Source organism: Zosterops lateralis, assembly GCF_965231275.1.
Source record: "Zosterops lateralis genome assembly, chromosome: 13".
NCBI lineage: Eukaryota > Metazoa > Chordata > Aves > Passeriformes > Zosteropidae > Zosterops > Zosterops lateralis.
The window spans coordinates 19486874-19505652 of NC_139773.1; the positions used below are offsets into that span (position 1 = coordinate 19486874).

At 51.3% G+C, this 18779-nt stretch overlaps 2 protein-coding genes and 1 long non-coding RNA gene across 6 annotated transcripts in view; 1 reads left to right on the forward strand and 2 right to left on the reverse strand.

Moving 5' to 3' along the window:
• Nucleotides 1-9799, reverse strand: part of CLN6 (CLN6 transmembrane ER protein) — a gene marked incomplete at its 5' end in the record, with an annotated part of 9903 nt that extends 104 nt beyond the window's left edge. The window contains 8 exons of one of the 4 annotated variants that reach the window (XM_083871276.1): nucleotides 1-202; nucleotides 896-1018; nucleotides 2295-2350; nucleotides 4079-4267; nucleotides 7139-7237; nucleotides 7565-7789; nucleotides 7835-8233; nucleotides 8290-8630. The exon at nucleotides 1-202 is cut by the window's left edge and continues 104 nt beyond it. In XM_083871276.1, the coding sequence (XP_083727402.1) occupies nucleotides 1-202; nucleotides 896-1018; nucleotides 2295-2350; nucleotides 4079-4267; nucleotides 7139-7237; nucleotides 7565-7708 (813 nt within the window). Of the gene's footprint in view, nucleotides 203-895; nucleotides 1019-2294; nucleotides 2351-4078; nucleotides 4268-7138; nucleotides 7238-7564; nucleotides 7790-7834; nucleotides 8807-9716 lie in introns of those variants that run through there. The other 3 variants (XM_083871274.1, XM_083871273.1, XM_083871275.1) reach the window with 3 other exon arrangements.
• On the reverse strand, nucleotides 5449-5654 carry LOC310914794. Its single transcript, XR_014591102.1, has 3 exons — nucleotides 5601-5654; nucleotides 5527-5563; nucleotides 5449-5489 (listed from the first exon to the last, which is right to left on the reverse strand). It is a non-coding gene; the product is annotated as an uncharacterized lncRNA (long non-coding RNA).
• A 2200-nt stretch (nucleotides 9800-11999) lies between the features above and the next one.
• Nucleotides 12000-17893, forward strand: FEM1B (fem-1 homolog B). Its single transcript, XM_083871060.1, has 2 exons — nucleotides 12000-12383; nucleotides 14710-17893. Exons 1-2 carry the CDS (start codon nucleotides 12136-12138, stop codon nucleotides 16346-16348), a joined length of 1887 nt encoding a protein of 628 aa, XP_083727186.1. The 5' UTR covers nucleotides 12000-12135; the 3' UTR covers nucleotides 16349-17893.
• The last annotated feature ends 886 nt before the right edge of the window (nucleotides 17894-18779 follow it).

An 18779-nucleotide genomic window follows, 5' to 3' on the forward strand; every position in this document is an offset into this window, starting at 1 on the left:
TTTCCTGCGCAGGGTCGGGTCGTTCCAGAGCCAGCCCACCCAGGCCAGGATGAGCAGCAGGGCCAGCAGGAAGGAGTGCAGCAGGAAGAGCCCGTTGCTGTCCAGGGCCAGCCCCTTGCGCCGCTGGTGCAGCACCAGGGCCAGCATGGCAAAGAAGGTGAAGATGTACAGGATGAAGATCTGCCCCTCCGTCACCAGGTACCTGCAGGGAGAGGGAGAGAATTCCAGGGTTTTCTGGGAAGGCAGGAATTTGATGCCCAGATTTTTCTGGGAGTGAAAGGAGAGAGTTCCCAGCTTTAGGATTGTTGGTGATGCTGGGAATGAAAGGAGAGCGTTCCCAAGTTTTTTGGAAATGGAGGGAGAGCGTTCCCAGATTTTCTGGGATCAGTTCAGGGAGAGCGTTCCCAGGCTTTTCTGGGAATGAAAGGAGCATTCCCAGATTTTCTGGGATCAGTGGTGATCCTGGGAATGAAAGGAGAGTGTTCCCAGATTTTCTGGGAATGAAAGGAGCATTCCCAGATTTTCTGGGATCAGTGGTGATCCTGGGAATGAAAGGAGAGCTTTCCCAGATTTTCTGGGAATCAAAGTAGAGCGTTCCCAGGTTTTTTGGGATCGGCGCTGATCCTGGAAATGCAGGGAGAGCATTCCCAGCTTTGGGATCAGTGGAGATCCTGGGAATGCAGGGAGAGCATTCCCAGATTTTCTGGGATCAGTGCTGACCCTGGAGCTGTCCCAGCTCCCAGGGATTCAATCCCCAACTGGGTTTTAATTTAATTTTCCAGCCCCGCCGAGCAAAATCTGCCCTGGGGATTGGAGCAGCTTTTCCTGTGGGAATTCCTGGAATATTCCTGGGGAATTCCTGTGGAATTCCTGGGGTGACTGGAGAATCCCTCACCAGTAGTAGAGGCTGCTGGGCCCCACCAGGAGCAGGGCAGGCAGGGGCATCCGGCTCTGCTGCGCCGCCGGCGTGAAGCACCCGCTGAAGTAAATGAAGAGGATCAGGAAGAACGGGATGTACCTGGAAAAAAAATGGGAATTCCCAGCACTGGGATAAACCTGGGAATGGGGAATGAACCCCCCCAGATCCATCCCAAACCCCTGTGGGGTCAGCTGAGGGTGGAATTCCTGGTTGGGAGGGGATCCCACAGGGCACGGAAGGGTCTGGGCAGGGATAGGGAGCAGAATTCCCAAACTCAGGAAGGAAAAAATTCCCAATTTGCTGATTGAGGCTCCAGGGCTGCCTGGAGCAATTCCAGCTGTGACATTCCCAGGAGCAATTCCAGCTGTGGCATTCCCAGGATGTGTCCAGGATTCCCAAAATTCCCCCAGAGCTTTATTCCCTTCCCAAAGGTTGGAAAAGAACAGGCTCTCCAGCAATCCCAAATCAGCCAGGAGAGAATTCCCAGTGAGCCCAGGAGTGTCTGGGAGCAGCTCCAGGCCCTCCTGGGCTCTGGGGATGGGGTGTTTGGGGTTTTTGTTTGGGGTCTTTGGGTTTTGGGGTCTTGGAGTTTGGGTTTTTGGGTGTTGGGGTGTTTGGGGGGTTGTTTGGGGTGTTGAGGTGTTTGGGTTTTTGGGGTATTTGGGTTTTTGTTGGGGTGTTTGGATGTTTGGGGTGTTTGTTTGGATGTTTGGGTATTTTGGGGTGTTTGGGTTTTTTTGGGTGTTCAGGATTTTGGGTGTTGGATGTTTGGGGTGTTTGGGATTTTGGCTTTTTGGGTGTTGAGTATTTGGGGTGTTTGGGTTTTTGGATGTTTGGGGTGTTTGGGAGTTGGGGTGTGTGTTTGTTTGGAAATTTGGGTATTTGGAGTGTTTGGGTTTTTGGGTGTTGGATATTTGGAGTGTTTGGGGTTTTTGGGATTTGGGGTGTTGGGTATTTGGGGTGTTTGGGTTTTTGGGTGTTGGGTATTTGGAGTGTTGGATATTTGGAGTGTTTGGGGCTTTTGGGATTTTGGGTATTGGGTATTTGAGGTGTTTGGGATTTTGGCTTTTTGGGTGTTGGATATTTGGTGTGTTTGGGTATTTGGGGTATTCGGGGTTTTGGGTGTTTTGGATTTTGGGTATTGAGTATTTGGGGTGTTTGGGGTATTTAGGGCACAGCTGGGGGTTCTCTCTGCCAGCACAAACCTCCAGCCCACCCCACAAGTGCCCACCCCACAAATCTCCCCGAGCAGAGGGGATTTCCCAGATCCCCCAATCCCCGTTAACCAGCAGGGTTATCCCGTTCCCCCAACCAGCTCTGGGGTTTATTTCCCCTGAGCCACCCCACAACCCCCGGCCCTGCAGGGAACACTCACCACATGGAGTGCCCCAAATACTCGTCGTAGTAATAGAGCAGCTCGAAGGAGTCGATCTGTGACGGGACAACACAAATAACCCACAGTTCAAAATTCAGATTTTGGAAATGTCTGAACCCAGCTCAGCCCTCACCAGGGTCTCAGGTTTGAGGTTGAAATTTATAAATTAAAATTAGCAATGTTTTGAACCCAGCTCAGGCCTTTACCAGGTTCTCTGGCTTGAGGTTCCTTTATAATTTATAAATTAAAATTTTGGAAATCCTTGAACCCAGCTCAGCCCTTTACCAGGGCCTCAGGTTTGAGATTCCTTTATAATTTATAAATTTAAATTTTAGCAATGCTTGAACCCAGCTGAGGCCTTTCCAGGGTTTCAGGCTTGAGGTTCCTTTACCATTTATAAATCTAAATTTTGGAAATCCTTGAACCCAGCTCAGCCCCTTACCAGGGTCTCAGGTTTGAGGTTCCTTTACAACTTATAAATTTAAATTTTAACAATGCTTGAACCCAGCTCAGCCTCTTACCCAGGTTTACTGGCTTGAGGTTCTTTTACCATTTATAAATCTAAATTTTAGCAATGCTTTGAGCCCAGCTCAGCCCTCACTCAGGTCTCAGGCTTGAGGTTCCTTTACCATTTATAAATTTAAAATTCAGAAAAGCTTTGTACCCATCTCAAGCCCTTACCAGGGTCTCAGGTTTGAGATTATCCTTTATAAATTAAAATTAGCAATGCTTTGATCCCATCTCAGGCCCTCAGCAGGGTCTGAAGTTTGAGGTTCCTTTACCATTTATAAATCAAAATTTTAGCAAAGCTTTAACCCATCCCACCCTCACCAGGGTCTTGGGTTTGATGTTCCTTTACCATTTATAAATTTAAATTTCAACAATACTTTAACCCATCCTAGGCCCTCACCAGGGTCTCAAGTTTGAGATTACCATTTATAAATTAAAATTAGCAATGCTTTAACCCATCTCTGGCCCTCACCAGGGTCTGAAGTTTGGGGTTCTTTCACCATTTATAAACTGAGATTTTAGAAACACTTTAACCCATCTCATGCCTTTACCTCAGGTTTGAGGTTCCTGATGATGGGGTTGTCCCTGACGGACAGGTGGTGCTGGTAACTATAAATTACAATTATAACAATATTTTAACTCATCTCAGCCCTTACCAGGGTCTGAAGTTTGAGGTTCCTTTACCATTTATAAATTTAAATTTCAACAATACTTTAACCCCTGTCAGCCCTTACCAGGGTCTCGGGTTTGAGGTTCCTGATGATGGGGTTGTCCCTGACAGACAGGTGGTGCTGGGGCTATAAATTCATATTTTAGCAATGCTTAGAGACCTTACCAAGGTCTCGGGTTTGAGATTATAATTTATAAATTAAAATTAGCAATGCTTTAACCCATCTCAGCCTCACCAGGGTCTCGGGTTTGAGGTTCCTGATGATGGGGTTGTCCCTGACGGACAGGTGGTGCTGATAACTATAAATTACAATTATAACAATTACAATTATAACACTTTAACCCCTGTCAGCCCTTACCAGGGTCTCGGGTTTGAGATTCCTGATGATGGGGTTGTCCCTGACGGACAGGTGGTGCTGATAACTATAAATTACAATTATAACAATTACAATTACAACAATTTAACCCATCTCAGCCTCACCAAAGTCTCAGGTTTGAGGTTCCTGATGATGGGGGTTGTCCCTGACGGACAGGTGGTGCTGGCACGTATAAATTACAATTATAACAATTACAATTATAACACTTTAACCCCTGTCAGGCCTTACCAGGGTCTCGGGTTTGAGGTTCCTGATGATGGGGTTGTCCCTGACGGACAGGTGGTGCTGGTACCCGCTGAAGATGAGGCGGTGGTTGACAGAGTCCCCCACCAGGTGGATGCTGGCGCCCATGACGAAGGTGATGATGCTGACGTGGACCATGGAGCGCGGCAGCGTCCGCGGGGAGCGCTCCATCAGCTGCGGGACAGGGACACGGGGGACACTGGGGACACCTGGGGACACTCAGGGCCCATTTTGTGTCCCTTTAGCGTCCATTTTGTGACCACTTTGGGTCCACTTTGGGTCTATTTTGTGACCATTTTGTGACCACTTTGGGTCCATTTTGGGTCTGTGACCATTTTGTGACCACTTCAGATCTATTTTGTGACCATTTTGTGATCACTTTGGGTCCATTTTGTCACCATTTTATGACCATTTTGGGTCCATTTTGTGACCATTCTGGGTCCATTTTGGGCCCATTTGTGACCCCTTTGAGTCCATTTTTGGTCGACTTTGGGTCCATTTTGGGTCTATGACCATTTTGTGACCATTTTGGGTCTATTTTGTGACTGTTTTGTGACCACTTTGGGTCCATTTTGGGCCCATTTTGGGTCCATTTTGTGACCCCTTTGAGTCCATTTTTGGTCGACTTTGGGTCCATTTTGGGTCTATGACCATTTTCAGTCCATTTTGGGTCTATTTTGTGACCATTTTGTGATCACTTTGGGCCCATTTTAGGTCCATTTTGGGTCTATTTTCGGTTCACTTTGGATCCATTTTGGGTCCCTTTTGTGACCACTTTGGGTCCATTTTAGGTCCACTTTGGGTCTGTGACCATTTTGTGACCATTTTTGTGACCACTTTGAGACTGTTTTGTGATCATTTTTGGGTCCACTTTGTGACCATTTGTGACCCTTCTGGGTCCATTTTGTGACCATTTTGGGTCCATTTTTGTACCCATTTTGGGTCCATTTTAGATCCATTTTGGGTGTATTTTGTGACCATTTTGTGACCACTTTGGGTCTGTTTTTGGTCCACTTTGGGTCCATTTTGGGTCTATTTTGTGACCACTTTGTGTGTCCATTTTGGATCCATTTTGGGCCCATTTTGTGACCACTTTGGGTCCATTTTCATTCCACTTTGGGTCCATTTTGGGTCTATTTTGTGACCATTTTATGTGTCTATTTTTGAGTCCATTTCCTGCCCCTTTTGGGCCCATTTTCTCACCACTTTGGGTCCATTTCCTCCAGGTGAACATTTTGAGGACCTTTTCCCCATTTTCCCCAACAGAAAAGGGACTCAGGTCCCCACAGTTCCACCCCACTCAGCCACAAAACCCACTCAGGGTCACTTTTTGGGCACCAATTTCAGTTCTGCCCCATCTGGAGCACCTTGGGCTGACCCAGAGTTTGGGACAAACCTTGGGACAGGAGCAGGACACAGAGTTTGGGACAAACCCTGGGACAGGAGCAGGACACAGAGTTTGGGACAAACCTTGGGACAGGGGCAGGACACAGAGTTTGGGACAAACCCTGGGATAGGAGCCGGAATTTTTGGGCAGCAGCTCCACACTCAGCTGGCAGAGCAAGGAAAACCTCCCAGCTCCAGGAATTTTCCAGCTCTGGGATCAGCCCCTCCTCTCTCTAAATCAGCTTTTCCCCAGGCAGGAAAAAAAAAAATTTTAAAAAATCAAATCTCTTTATTCCTGTTTCATTTTGACCTTGTTTGGGTTTAATTTTCGAGGCTTAACTTTGCCCTCCCCTGGGAGGACAAGGAGAGCACAAGGTCCTGGAAGGGGACAGGAGGGTGGGACACATCCCTGGGCCAGGGAAATTCATCCTGAATAACCCCTGGAATGTTTTTCCCGTGGCTGAGCCCCCCCAGACTACAAAATCACCAAGAATTCCCTTTTTAAATCCTCCACGGATGAATAATTTCCCCACCTCAGGCCATAATTTGGATTCCCAGCTAATGGGGGTTAAAATAAATTTATAATTTCTTATTTCTCCTGAAGGGTTTAATGGGAAAAGGTTCCTAAGGATCCCACAGAATTTCAGAATTGTGGGATCCAGAGGTTGGCAGCTGGAGATGGATAAATTCCAGCTCCAGACACAGTTCCAATGTCAAAGAGCAAGTGGGATTAAGCTCTGGACAATTTAGAAAATCCTCTAAAAAAAAATAAAATAAAACCTCCTCTGCTCCCAGCTGTCTCTTAAGCCAAGGATGGATGTTGTCCTAAAAATATCATTGAGGAAATGGGCTCTGACCCCTCCTGGAGACAGAATTCCAGGGGGAATTCTGGAAAATTGAGGGATATTCAGGTGCTCTTTAAAATACTTTTAAACCCTCCTTGCTGGCGGGAATTTGGAAAATTGAGGGATATTCAGGTGCTCTTTAAAATCCTTTTAACTCTTCCTTGCTGGCAGGAATTTGGGAATAACCAACACCTTAAAAACCTCTGAAGTGTCACAAAACTGGGAATGAGGACACCCCTGAAGATTGCCAGGTTTATCTTCAGCTCTGACCCCTCCTGGAGCCAGAATTCCATGAGGAATTCTGGAAAATTGAGGGATATTCAGGTGCTCTTTAAAATCCTTTTAACTCTTCCTTCCTGGCAGTAAATTGGGAATAACCAACACCTTAAAAACCCCAGAAATATTACAAAATTGGGAATGGGAAACTCCCAGAAGATTCCCAGGTTTACCTTCAGCTCTGACTCCTCCTGGAGCCAGAATTAAAGGGGGAATTCTGGAAAATTGAGGGATATTCAGGTGCTCTTTAAAATCCTCCTTATTGGCAGTAAATTGGGAATAACCAACACCTTAAAAACCCCAGAAATATTACAAAATTGGGAATGGGAAACTCCCAGAAGATTCCCAGGTTTACCTTCAGCTCTGACTCCTCCTGGAGCCAGAATTAAAGGGGGAATTCTGGAAAATTGAGGGATATTCAGGTGCTCTTTAAAATCCTCCTTATTGGCAGTAAATTGGGAATAACCAACACCTTAAAAACCTCTGAAACATCACAAAATTGGGAATGGGGACACCCCTGAAGATTCCCAGCGTTTACCTTCAGCAGCAGGAAGGGGGTGATGACGTTGTAGGCCATGTGGAAATAATCTCCAGCGCTGGGTTTGTTCAGGGGAAACCATTCCAGAGGGAGGATGATCTGAGCAGGGAGGGAAGAGCAGCACATCAGCAATTATTGGGAAAAAACATTGGGATTGTTTGGGAATCCCAAAGTCCAGCTCAACTGGACTTCAAGAGATGAAGGTGGGCAGCTTGTTTTGGAGCAAAACATGCTCTCTGATCCCATTCCTGTTTGCCCTTTTCAAGGTTTGATCCCATTCCTACTTCCCCTTTTCCTGGTTTGGTTTCTCTGATCCCATTTCTGCTTGTCCTTTTCAAGGTCTGGGCTCTCTGATCCCATTCCTTTTTGCCCTTTTCCCTGGTCTGTCCCCTCTGGGGCACCCCCTGGCCCTGTCCCCTCACTCACCATGGCAATGGGGCGCCCGAAATCCAGCACCCAGTTCTGCAGGGTGAAGTAGAACCAGAGGTCCAGGTGGAACGGGGACGTCCTGGAGGTGTCCTCAGCCTTCCCCACGCCGTGCCTGGAGGGGACAGAGGGACAGGGGGTCATGGAGCAGCCCTGGGAGGGGCAGAGCTGGGATTCTACCCCAAACCTGGGATCCTACACCAAACTTGGGATCCCACACCAAACCTGGGATCTAAACCTGGGGTCCCACACCAGCCCTGGGATCCAAACCTGGGATCCCACACCAACCCTGGGGTCCCACACCAACCCTGGGATCTCACACCAACCCTGGGATCCCACACCAACCCTGGGATCCTAAACCAACCCTGGGGTCCCACCCCAACCCTGGGATCTCACACCAACCCTGGGATCCTAAACCAACCCTGGGATCCCACACCAACCCTGGGATCTCACACCAACCCTGGGATCCCACACCAACCCTGGGATCCTAAACCAACCCTGGGATCCCACACCAACCCTGGGATCCTAAACCAACCCTGGGATCCCACACCAACCCTGGGATCCTAAACCAACCCTGGGATCCCACACCAACCCTGGAATCCCACACCAACCCTGGGATCCCACACCAACCCTGGGATCTCACACCAGCCCTGGGATCCCACACCAACCCTGGGATCCCACACCAACCCTGGGATCCCACACCAGCCCTGGGATCCCACACCAACCCTGGGATCCCACACCAACCCTGGGATCCCACCCCAAACCCAGGTTTCCCAGCCCCTGGAATCTGGGATAACCAAGGTGAGGAGCAGGCAGGACAGGAGAGCACGGAGCTGTCACCATCCCTGACCCATCCCAGGCTTTCCAGGAAGGTGAAAAATACTGAATTAAGCACGATTATTTTTAACTTTTGCACGGTGAAGCAGAATCCTGACTCCCAGGGGTTGAGCTGAGGGTTAAAACCACAGCACTGGGATGGTCTGGATGTGCCACCACCTTCAGCTCCTGCTGCCAACCCCCTGTGCCTCTGCAGAGGGTCCAACCCTGATGGAATCCTTCCATGAAATGCCCCTCCCTGCAGGAAAACTGGATCCATCCCTCTCCTGGTGCTGGGACCAGCTGGATCAGCCTCGAGTTTGAGCTGCAGAGCCCACAGTCCATGGAAGTGTCCCCTGCCCATGGACCCAGGGGATCTTTAAGGTCCTTTCCACCCCAAACCACTTTGGGATGATTCAATGAACTGCAGAGCTGCAGGGTGAGGATGGGGCACCCTGGATGAGCCGGGAATGCTGCAGGGTGAGGATGGGGCACTCTGGATGAGCCGGGAATGCTGCGGCTCCATGGAAGAGCCTGTCACAGCCTGGATGGGCTGGGATAACGTGGGTACAGCCGGGATGCTCCGGGCAAAGCAGAGTGGGGGAACCTTGGGGGACCCAACCCTGGGGATGTCCCTAATCCTGATCCTGACCCTGGGGATGTCCCGGATCCTGGGGATGATGTCCCTGATCCGGACCCTGGGGATGATGTCCTGGATCCTGGGGATGTCCTGGAACCTGGGGATGTGCCTGACCCTGATCCTGGGAATGATGTCCCTGACCCTGGGGATGTCCCTGGACCCCAACCCTGGTGATGCCCCTCGGGATGTCCCTGTCGCTGTGGATGTCCCTGATCCTGACCCTGGGGATGTCCCGGACCCTCGGGATGTCCCTGACCCTGGTGATACCCTGGACCCGACCCTGGGGATGATGTCCCTGACCCTCGGGATGTCCCTGACCCTGGGCATGTTCCTGTCGCTCTGGATGTCCCGGACCCTGGGGATGTCCCTGTCCCTGGTGATGCCCCTGGGGATGTCCCTGTCCCTGGGGATGTCCTTGTCTCTGGTGATGCCCCGGACCCTGGGGATGTCCCTGTCCCCGGTGATGCCCCTGGGGATGTCCCTGTCCCCGGTGATGCCCCTGGGGATGTCCCTGTCCCCGGTGCTGCCCCGGCCCCGCCGCCCCCGGGGGTGGTACCGGGCAGGGCCCGCGCTGTCCGGGGGGCTCGGACCAAACTGCTCCGGGGGATGCGATGGGATGAAGCTCCCCAAGGACCGAGAGGTGCATTTATCCCCCTTCCCACCCCCCCCTGCCCTGCCCGGCCCGTCCCCGCTCACCTGCCCGTGCAGAGCGTTCCCCCGGGCGGGGCCGGTCCCGGGGCGGCGGCGGGGAACGGGCGGCGGCGCAGCGAGCCCTGCATCAGCCCGGCCCGGGACCCCCGGCCCCCTGTCCCGGGGATCCCGCTCGGCACAGCCCGGGGCTCCGGATCCCCCCTGTCCCGGGGATCCCGCTCGGCACAGCCCGGCCCGGCCCGCGGAGAGCGGCGGCTGCGCGGGGGCGGCCCCGGGACCGCCCCAATGGGGTGGAGACAGCGCCGGGACCGCCCCAATGGGGTGGAGACAGCGCCGGGACCGCGGCTCCCATCGCTCCGGGCTCACACAGCCCCGGGCTCCATCGCCTCCAGCGGTCCCGGTTCAGCTCCAATTTTCCAGCCACATTTCCTTCTCTTTCCCCACTGGCTGAGACTTCTCAAATCACCCCATACAGACCCCCTTCTTCACCCCTTGCCCCCCTTTTTCTTTTTCCTCGTGTGTCTGTTCTTTTTCACTCAATCCAGGGATTTAACACAGTGTTGACTGAGCAACAGTCTGTGCCAATTAATGCAATTCCTGTGGAATTTATGGTTCCTTTTCCCTGTCTGGCTTGATCTGCCATCAGGGCCACAGTTTGTTTGTAAATTCAGCTCCTTTTCACTCCTTTCAGCCTCAATGAGGTTTTTTCCAGCCTCAGGGATGGTGCAATGGAAAAAAGGACTGAGAGCTGAGGTGGTGACAGGTGTGGCTGAGCAGCCCTGGCCCTGCTGCTGCTGCTGCTGCTGCTGCCTTAAGTTGGAGCTTTCACATTTTCCACGTTCTGTACTGCACTGGTGTATAATCCTGAACTTCATATCAAGTGTGAGCAAGTTCTCCTCACAGCTCAGTCAGACAAAACAATCCTTCTCCAGCCCCAGAACCAAAGACACCATTGCAGCTTCAGGCCCAAAAGTGCAAACAAAAGCGGATTGAGAAGAACAAACTGGGAGGATGGGACTTCATAACCTGAACTGTAATTGGATAATTAACCCAAATATGTAAATAAAACAAAACTTAAAGAAATGTGAAAACCTGTGACACACTGTCTATCTTGGGTGGAGCCCTGGCCAGGCTCTTGTACTGCCCAAGGTGCATCCACTGAAGGCCTTTTAATAAATACCCACTTTATTTCTTTAACTCTGGTCTAGGCAGCCTCTCGAGGCATCACTTCCTTGGGCTCTGTGCTCTGGAGCCCTTTTCCAGAAAAGATCCATTTAGAATCCCAGAACAGACGAGTTTGGCCTCCACTCTGTGGAGCCCTTTTCCAGAAAAGATCTGTTTGGGATACCAGAAAAGCTGAGTTTGGCCTCCACTCCCTGGAGTTTTTCCAGCCTCACTCTCTGGGATCCTGGAATGGCCGAGCTTGGTCTCCACTCTCTGAGGCACTTTTCCAGCAAAGATCCGTTCATAATCCCAGAATGGCACTTTCTGAGTGCCTCCACTCTCTAAAGCGCTTTCCCCCCTCACTCTTTGGGATCCTGGAACAGCCGAGCTTCTCCTCCACTCCCTGGAGTGCTTTCCCAGGAAAGATCCGTTCAGAATCCCAGAATGGCAGAACTTGCCCTCCGCTCTCTGAGGCGCTTTTCCACCCTCACTCTCTGGGCTCCTGGAAGAGCTGAGCTCGGCCTCTGTTCTCTGGAGCGCTTTTCCACCCTCACTCTTTGGGCTCCTAGAACGGCTGAGCTTGTTCTCCACTCTCTGAGGCGCTTTTCCACCCTCACTATTTGTGATCCCAGAACAGCCGACCCTCTCCTCCACTCCCCGGATCGCTTTTCCACCCTCACTCTCTGGGCTCCTGGAACAGCTGAGCTCGGCCTCTGTTCTCTGGATCTCTTTCCCCCCTCAATTTGTGGTCCCAGAACAGCCGAGTTTGTTCTCCACTCCCTGAATCGCTTTTCCCCCCAAGCCCCGTCAGGGCTCCCGGAACAGCCGAGCTTCTCCTCCACTCCCTGTATCGCTTTTCCCCCCTCACTCTCTGTGATCCCAGAACACCCGACCTTCTCCTCCACTCCCTGGATCTATTTTCCCCCTATCCCCATCCAGACCCTCGGAACGTCCCCTCTGGGCCTCAGTTCCCGCCCGGTGTTCCGCTGTGGCGGTTCCGGGGCGGTTCCGGTGCGCAGCGCGGCGGTTCCGGGGCGGAGGCGGCGCTCGGTGCCGGCCGGGCCCGCGCTGCGGGCGGGGGGAGCCGGGCCTTGGCTGCCGGGCCTGGGCCGCTCTCCCTCCCTCCCTCCCTCCCTCGGGAACCGGGGCTGGCACCGAGGCTGAGGGGGCCGGCTCGGCTCGGCTCGGCTCAGGGCAGCGGCCGCATGTTGGCCCCGCGGGGCTCCGCGCCAGGACGGAGCGGGCCGGGGCAGAGCCGGGCCGGCCCGAGCGGGGCCGCTGTGAGGCGGAGGCGGCGGCCATGGAGGGGCTGGCGGGGTACGTGTACAAAGCGGCCAGCGAGGGCCGCGTCCTCACCTTGGCCGCGCTGCTGCTGAACCGCTCCGAGAGCGACATCAAGTACCTGCTGGGCTACGTGAGCCAGCACGGCGGGCAGCGCTCCACGCCGCTCATCATCGCCGCCCGCAACGGGCACGCCAAGGTGGTGCGGCTGCTGCTGGAGCATTACCGGGTACACACCCAGCAAACCGGCACCGTCCGCTTCGACGGGTACGTGAGGGACCGGCCAGGCTTGAGGGGGGACAGCGGGGCCCTCTGGGCCGCCGGTAATTCGTGGGGTTTTGGGGTTTGGTTGGGGGTTTGGGAGGGTTTTTTAGGGCAGAGTGTTTCGTGATTTTAAGGTGTTTGTGGGTTCTTTTCAGCTCGGGTTGTGTCGTGGTTTGGTGGTGCTTGTGGAGTTCTTGCAGGTCAGGGTTTTGTGATATGATGGTCCTTGTGGGTTCTTTTCAATTCAAGATACATTTTTGACTTGATGGTGCTTGTGGCATCCTTGCAGCTCTGTATTCTGTGATTTGGTGGTCCTTGTGGGTTCTTTCCAGCTCAGATTGTGCCGTGATTTGGTGGTTCTTGTGGAGTTCTTCCAGCTCTGTATTCTGTGACATGATAGTCCTTGTGGGTTCTTTTCAACTCAGATTCTTTAGTGACTTGGTGGTGCTTGTGGCACCCTGTCAGCTCAGGATTCTGTGACTTGGTGGCCTTTGTGGAGTTCTTCCAGCTCAGACTGTTCCGTAATTTGGTGGTCCTTGTGAAGTTCTTCTATCTCTGTGTTCTGTGACATGATGGTCCCTGTGGGTTCTTTTCAGCTCGGACTATTCTGTGACTTGCTGGACCTTATGGGGGCCCTTGCAGCTCAGGATTCTGTGACTTGGTCCTTGTGGAATCTCTTCCAGCTCAGACTATTCCCTGACTTGATGGTCCCTGTGGGTTTTTTCCAGCTTCAGACTATTCCATGACCTGTTGGTCCTTGTGGGCCCCTTCCAGCTCAGGATTCCGTGACTTGTTGGTCCTTGTGGCTTCTTTTCAACTCAGACTATTCCGTGACTGGGTGGACCTTGTAGATCTCTTCCCTCTCACATTATTCCCTGACTTGATGGACCCTTGTGGGCCCTTCCAGCTCAGTTTTCTGTCACTTCATGGTCCTTGTGGACCCCTCCCACCCCAGGCTGTCCATTTTTTTTTTTTTTTTTTTTTTTTTTTTTTTTTTTTTTTTTTTTTTTTGTGTGTGTGTGTGTGTGTGTTTTATTTTTTTTTTCCCCCAATCGGGAGCAGGCTGAGAATTCCTGGGGTGAGAATTCCTGGAGGAAAAGGCCTCCTGCCACACGGCAGACGTTGGATTTTTGCCTGGCTGGGGTTGGGGATGTGTTTTCCAGAGGCTGTGCCTGGCACAGGCTGAAGGAGGAATTGTCTGAGGCACAATGAGTGCAGAGAGAGGAGAGAAAAACCCATTTGATCCCCAGGGATTGTTGTCCCTCCTCTCCTTTGGCCTTTCCACCTGAAACCTCAAAACACCAGAAAAAAATCATAAAAAATCATAAAAAAAAATCATAAAAAAAATCATAAAAAATCCCTCCCTCCCAACTCTCCTGCTTCCATCCAGAAATATTTTCGTGGAATTATTTACAACACCAGGAACTTCTCACTGGGAATTCTCTCTGAGATTTTAAAGAGCCTCTGGAGGTGTTGGATTTATTAATAATGGAGCTAACGAGGGCTTCACCAAATGATGAAAAATCACTGAGAAAGTGAAATCTAAGCTGATCTTTGGATATTTTAACTTTGGGGAATGTGGCTCTTTGGAAATCTTTGTCCTTCCTGTGCTTTTGAGGGTGTGAGAATCCTGCCTTGTTTCCTCAAAAACCAGGGGATAGGAAGGACAAACCCATTTTTTTTTGGTGTGCTGGGTTAAGGGAATGAAAACAGCTTAAAAAAAGGGATTTTTCCCCTCATTTCCCCGTTGTCTGCAGGGCCACTGTGTGACACAGATCTGTGGGAACAGCCCAGCTCACAACTTCTGCTTTTTTAGGTTTTATTTTCTTCCTGAGGCTGCCGGGCTGGCTCAGAGGATCTCAAATAGGGGAAGCAGCTCAGGGAGAGAGGGCAGGGGAAGTGAGAAAATCACAAATTTTGACACCAGTTTTGCTGCCAGTTGCTGATGTCTAAACCTGGAGGTTTTTTGAGTCAAAATATCTATTTTAAGGATTTTTTTTTGAGTGTTTAATGAGTCACTTCACGACACTGAAGGGATAATGTTATATCTGTTCTTCCCAGACCTCTCTAAACCGAGGTTGGAATTTGCAAGTTGGACCTTCAAGGTGGCCAAACCCAGTTTTTGGCCACTCTGAAGCTCCAACTTCCAACATTCCTTGGCCTTGGCCATCCCAGGTGAACTCCTTGAAAACTCAGGGATGGTCTGGCAGTAAAACCCTCATGGAAAACTGGGCTGGGGACGCTCCTCATGGAAAACTGGGCGAGGGACATTCTTGGAAGATCCTCAACCCTAATTCCTTGTCCTCCCCACCTGTTTTCCACTCCCCAGCTTCGTCATCGACGGCGCCACCGCGCTGTGGTGCGCGGCCGGGGCCGGCCACTTCGAGGTGGTCAAGCTCCTGGTGAGCCACGGCGCCAACGTCAACCACACGACGGTGACCAACTCGACGCCGCTGCGGGCGGCCTGCTTCGACGGGCGGCTGGACATCGTCAAGTACCTGGTGGAGAACAACGCCAACATCAGCATCGCCAACAAGTACGACAACACCTGCCTGATGATCGCCGCCTACAAGGGCCACACGGACGTGGTGAGGTACCTGCTGGAGCAGCGCGCCGACCCCAACGCCAAGGCTCACTGCGGGGCCACCGCCCTGCACTTCGCCGCCGAGGCCGGGCACCTGGAGATCGTCAGGGAGTTGGTCAAGTGGAAGGCGGCCATGATGGTCAACGGGCACGGCATGACGCCGCTCAAAGTGGCCGCCGAGAGCTGCAAGGCCGACGTGGTGGAGCTGCTGCTGGCCCACGCTGACTGTGACAGGAGGAGCAGGATCGAGGCTTTGGAGCTGTTGGGGGCCTCATTTGCCAACGATAGGGAGAATTATGATATTTTGAAGACGTATCACTATCTGTACCTGGCCATGCTGGAGAGGTACCGCGACAGCGAGAACGTCATCGAGAAGGAGGTGCTGCCCCAGATCGAGGCGTACGGGAACAGGTCGGAATGCAGGACGCCTCAGGAATTGGAGTCCATTAGGCAGGACAGGGATGCCCTGCACATGGAAGGGCTGATAGTGCGGGAGAGGATCCTGGGCTCGGACAACATCGACGTGTCCCACCCCATCATCTATCGCGGCGCCGTCTACGCCGACAACATGGAGTTCGAGCAGTGCATCAAGCTGTGGCTCCACGCGCTGCACCTGCGGCAGAAAGGCAACAGGAACACCCACAAGGACCTGCTGAGGTTCGCCCAGGTCTTCTCGCAGATGATCCACCTGAACGAGCCCGTGAAGGCCAAGGACATCGAGAGCGTGCTGCGCTGCAGCGTGCTGGAGATCGAGCAGGGCATGGCGCGCATCAAAACCACCGCCGACAATGCCGACGTCCACACGGCCGTGGACAACTACGAGTGCAACATCTTCACCTTCCTCTACCTGGTGTGCATCTCCACCAAGACGCAGTGCAGCGAGGAGGACCAGGCCCGCATCAACAAGCAGATTTACAACCTGATCCACCTGGACCCTCGCACGCGGGACGGCTCCAGCCTGCTGCACCACGCCGTCAACTCGGGCACGCCCGTCGACGATTTCCACACCAACGACGTCTGCAGCTTCCCCAACGCCCTGGTCACCAAACTGCTGCTGGACTGCGGGGCCGACGTCAACGCCGTGGACAACGAGGGCAACAGCCCCCTGCACATCATCGTGCAGTACCACCGGCCCATCAGTGACTTCTTGACGTTGCACTCCATCATCATCAGCCTGGTGGAGGCCGGCGCCCACACGGACATGACCAACAAGCAGAAGAAAACCCCTCTGGATAAAAGCACCACCGGGGTGTCCGAAATCCTCCTTAAAACTCAAATGAAGCTGAGTCTCAAGTGCCTGGCCGCCCGCGCCGTGCGGATCTACAACATCAGCTACCAAAACCAGATCCCCAGAACTCTGGAGGAGTTTGTGCAGTTCCACTAGGCCGTGTCTGACCCTTTTTTTTTTTTGGTTTTTTTTTGTGGTGGTGCTATCCCGGGAGGAGGACGACACCAGACAGCAGAATACACCCGTGTCCATCAAGTTGTTTTATTTTTTTTTCTCCATTTTTTTGGTTTCTGGTTCCTCTGGGGGTCTGTGGCCTCGGTTCTGGGGTGGAGATGGTGGAGGGGAGGGGGCAGGAAAAGCCACACCCTTTTCCCCGTGGTTGAATCCCATGTTTGAGATTCTGGTCCTTTCCTTGGTTAAAAGAATCTCCTCTGCCAACCCTTGGTTTTTTAAACAACACAAAAAAAAATCCCCCAGGTAAAAAACTCCTGTCGAACGTCCCGTTCCCCAATGCAAAATCGGATTTTAAACTCCTCATGGTGAGGCAGAAAAAGGAAAAAAACGGGGAATTCTGTGGCAGTTGGGTTAAAAGTGGAGTGTCCACCCCAGATCAGTGCGTTGCTCTCGTACCTCACCGTGCTTTTATGCCTTTCAGCTCTTGTTGGAGTTTTTAAAAGTCACTTTTTGATTCCAAATTCCCTTTTTTTGAGCAGCAGTTATGGGCAGCTTACAGGCGTGAGGGATGCTCTGTTAGGAAATGCAGGTGGGAATTGGGCTCTGAGGGGCAGAATTCCCTCATCAAGCTCTTCACTGCTCCAGTAAGTATTAAATAACCTATGGACAAAAAATCCCCAAAAAAAACTTCCACGCCGACCGAAAAATCACCGGAATCATCGTTTCTTTTTTTTTCTTTTTCCCCAGTCCCCGTCTCTCTCCTCTCCAAACATCATGCATGGATCTCTAGAAAACTGGGTTAGGGAATTTGTGTTCCTATGTGTGTGTGTCCCAACATTTCAAACTGCTTTTAACTCGGGGTTGTATTTTTTGGGTTTTATTTCTTGTTTCGACGCTCGACACGCACCTTTTTTTGACTTTAAAAAAAAAAAAAAAAAAAGTTGTTTTTATTTTGACTCAAAAGTCTGTCCAGCTGCACTCTTGGATTCCAGATGCTGTATCTTCCTAACGGAGCCATCTGCCACCAAAGAGAGTCTTCCTTTGAAACCTGGCTTTTCCAAGAAGAGTTGGAGTTGTCTGTGCCTCCCCAAATCGGACTTCGAGGATTTTTTTTCCCGTGGTTTTTATTCCCTTCCAGCGACAAAAAAAAAAAAAAAAAAAATTCTCTTCTTAAAACTTGATTTTTACACACACAAAAAAATAAATATTTCTCCTCTTCTCAACCTCTTTGCTGATGGGCGAGTGATTGTACAGGAACGTTTGAGAACTTTGGGAGAAGTGGCAGATGCTCCAGCAGGGGAAAAAAAAATGTCACTTGTTTTGGGGACAAAGGCTCCTGAACCCTCTGTTCCTTTCCCACGCAGCTTTTTAACCGTCAGGATGAACGAATGTTCTCTGGGGTTTCCTTTGGTTTTGTGGTTTTTTTTAACAAAAAAAAACAACAATCCAGGTAGAACTTTCAGGCGAGATTTGGGGCACACGTTTCTATTTGTATGACAAGGAAATAAACATTGAATGTGGAATTACCGTGGGGATTTTCCTGGTTTTTTGTCCGGGGTTTTGTGTCCTTGGAGGGAAAAGCTTTAGGATCGGGTTTAGGATCAGGTTTAGGATTGGGTTTAGGTTCTCCAGAGGAGCTGTGACTTCCACATCCCTGGAATTGTCCTAAAACCAGGTTGGAGCAGCCTGGGGTAGTTGAAGGTGTCATTTTCCTGAGGAAAAGATTCCAAAGGAGCAATAAAAAAATAAAAATCTTAGCAGGTGATTCCAGGGCTGAGTACTGGGTGTTGTGTCCTTGGAGGGAAAAGCTTTAGGATCACATTTAGTATCAGGTTCTCCAGAGGAGCTGTGACTTCCACATCCCTGGAATTGTCCTAAAATCAGGTTAGAGTAGCCTGGGATAGATGAAGGTGTCATTTTCCTGAGGAAAAGATTCCAAAGCAGCAATAAAAAATCCTGGCAGGTGATTCCAGGGCTGAGCACTGGGTGTTGTGTCCTTGGAGGGAAAAACTTTAGGATCACATTTAGGATCAGGTTTAGGATCAGGTTCTCCAGAGGAGCTGTGACTTCCACATCCCTGGAATTGTCCTAAAGCCAGGTTGGAGCAGCCTGGAAGAGTGGAAGGTGTCATTTTCCTGAGGAAAAAATTTCCAAAGCACCAATAAAAAATCCTGGCAGGTGATTCCAGTGCTGAGCACTGTGTGTTGTGTCCTTGGAGGGAAAAATTTTAGGATTGGGTTTAGGATCAGGTTTAGGATTGGGTTTAGGTTCTCCAGAGGAGCTGTGACTTCCACATCCCTGGAATTGTCCTAAAGCCAGGTTAGAGTAGCCTGGGATAGATGAAGGTGTCATTTTCCTGAGGAAAAAATTTCCAAAGCACCAATAAAAAATCCTGGCAGGTGATTCCAGTGCT

Excerpts from the sequence above, each read along its gene's own strand:
- FEM1B (XM_083871060.1), top strand. The coding sequence starts at position 12,136 with ATGGAGGGGCTGGCGGGGTACGTGTACAAAGCGGCCAGCGAGGGCCGC. Across the intron at positions 12,384-14,709 it reads GGCACCGTCCGCTTCGACGG|CTTCGTCATCGACGGCGCCA; the intron begins GTACGTGAGGGA and ends TCCACTCCCCAG.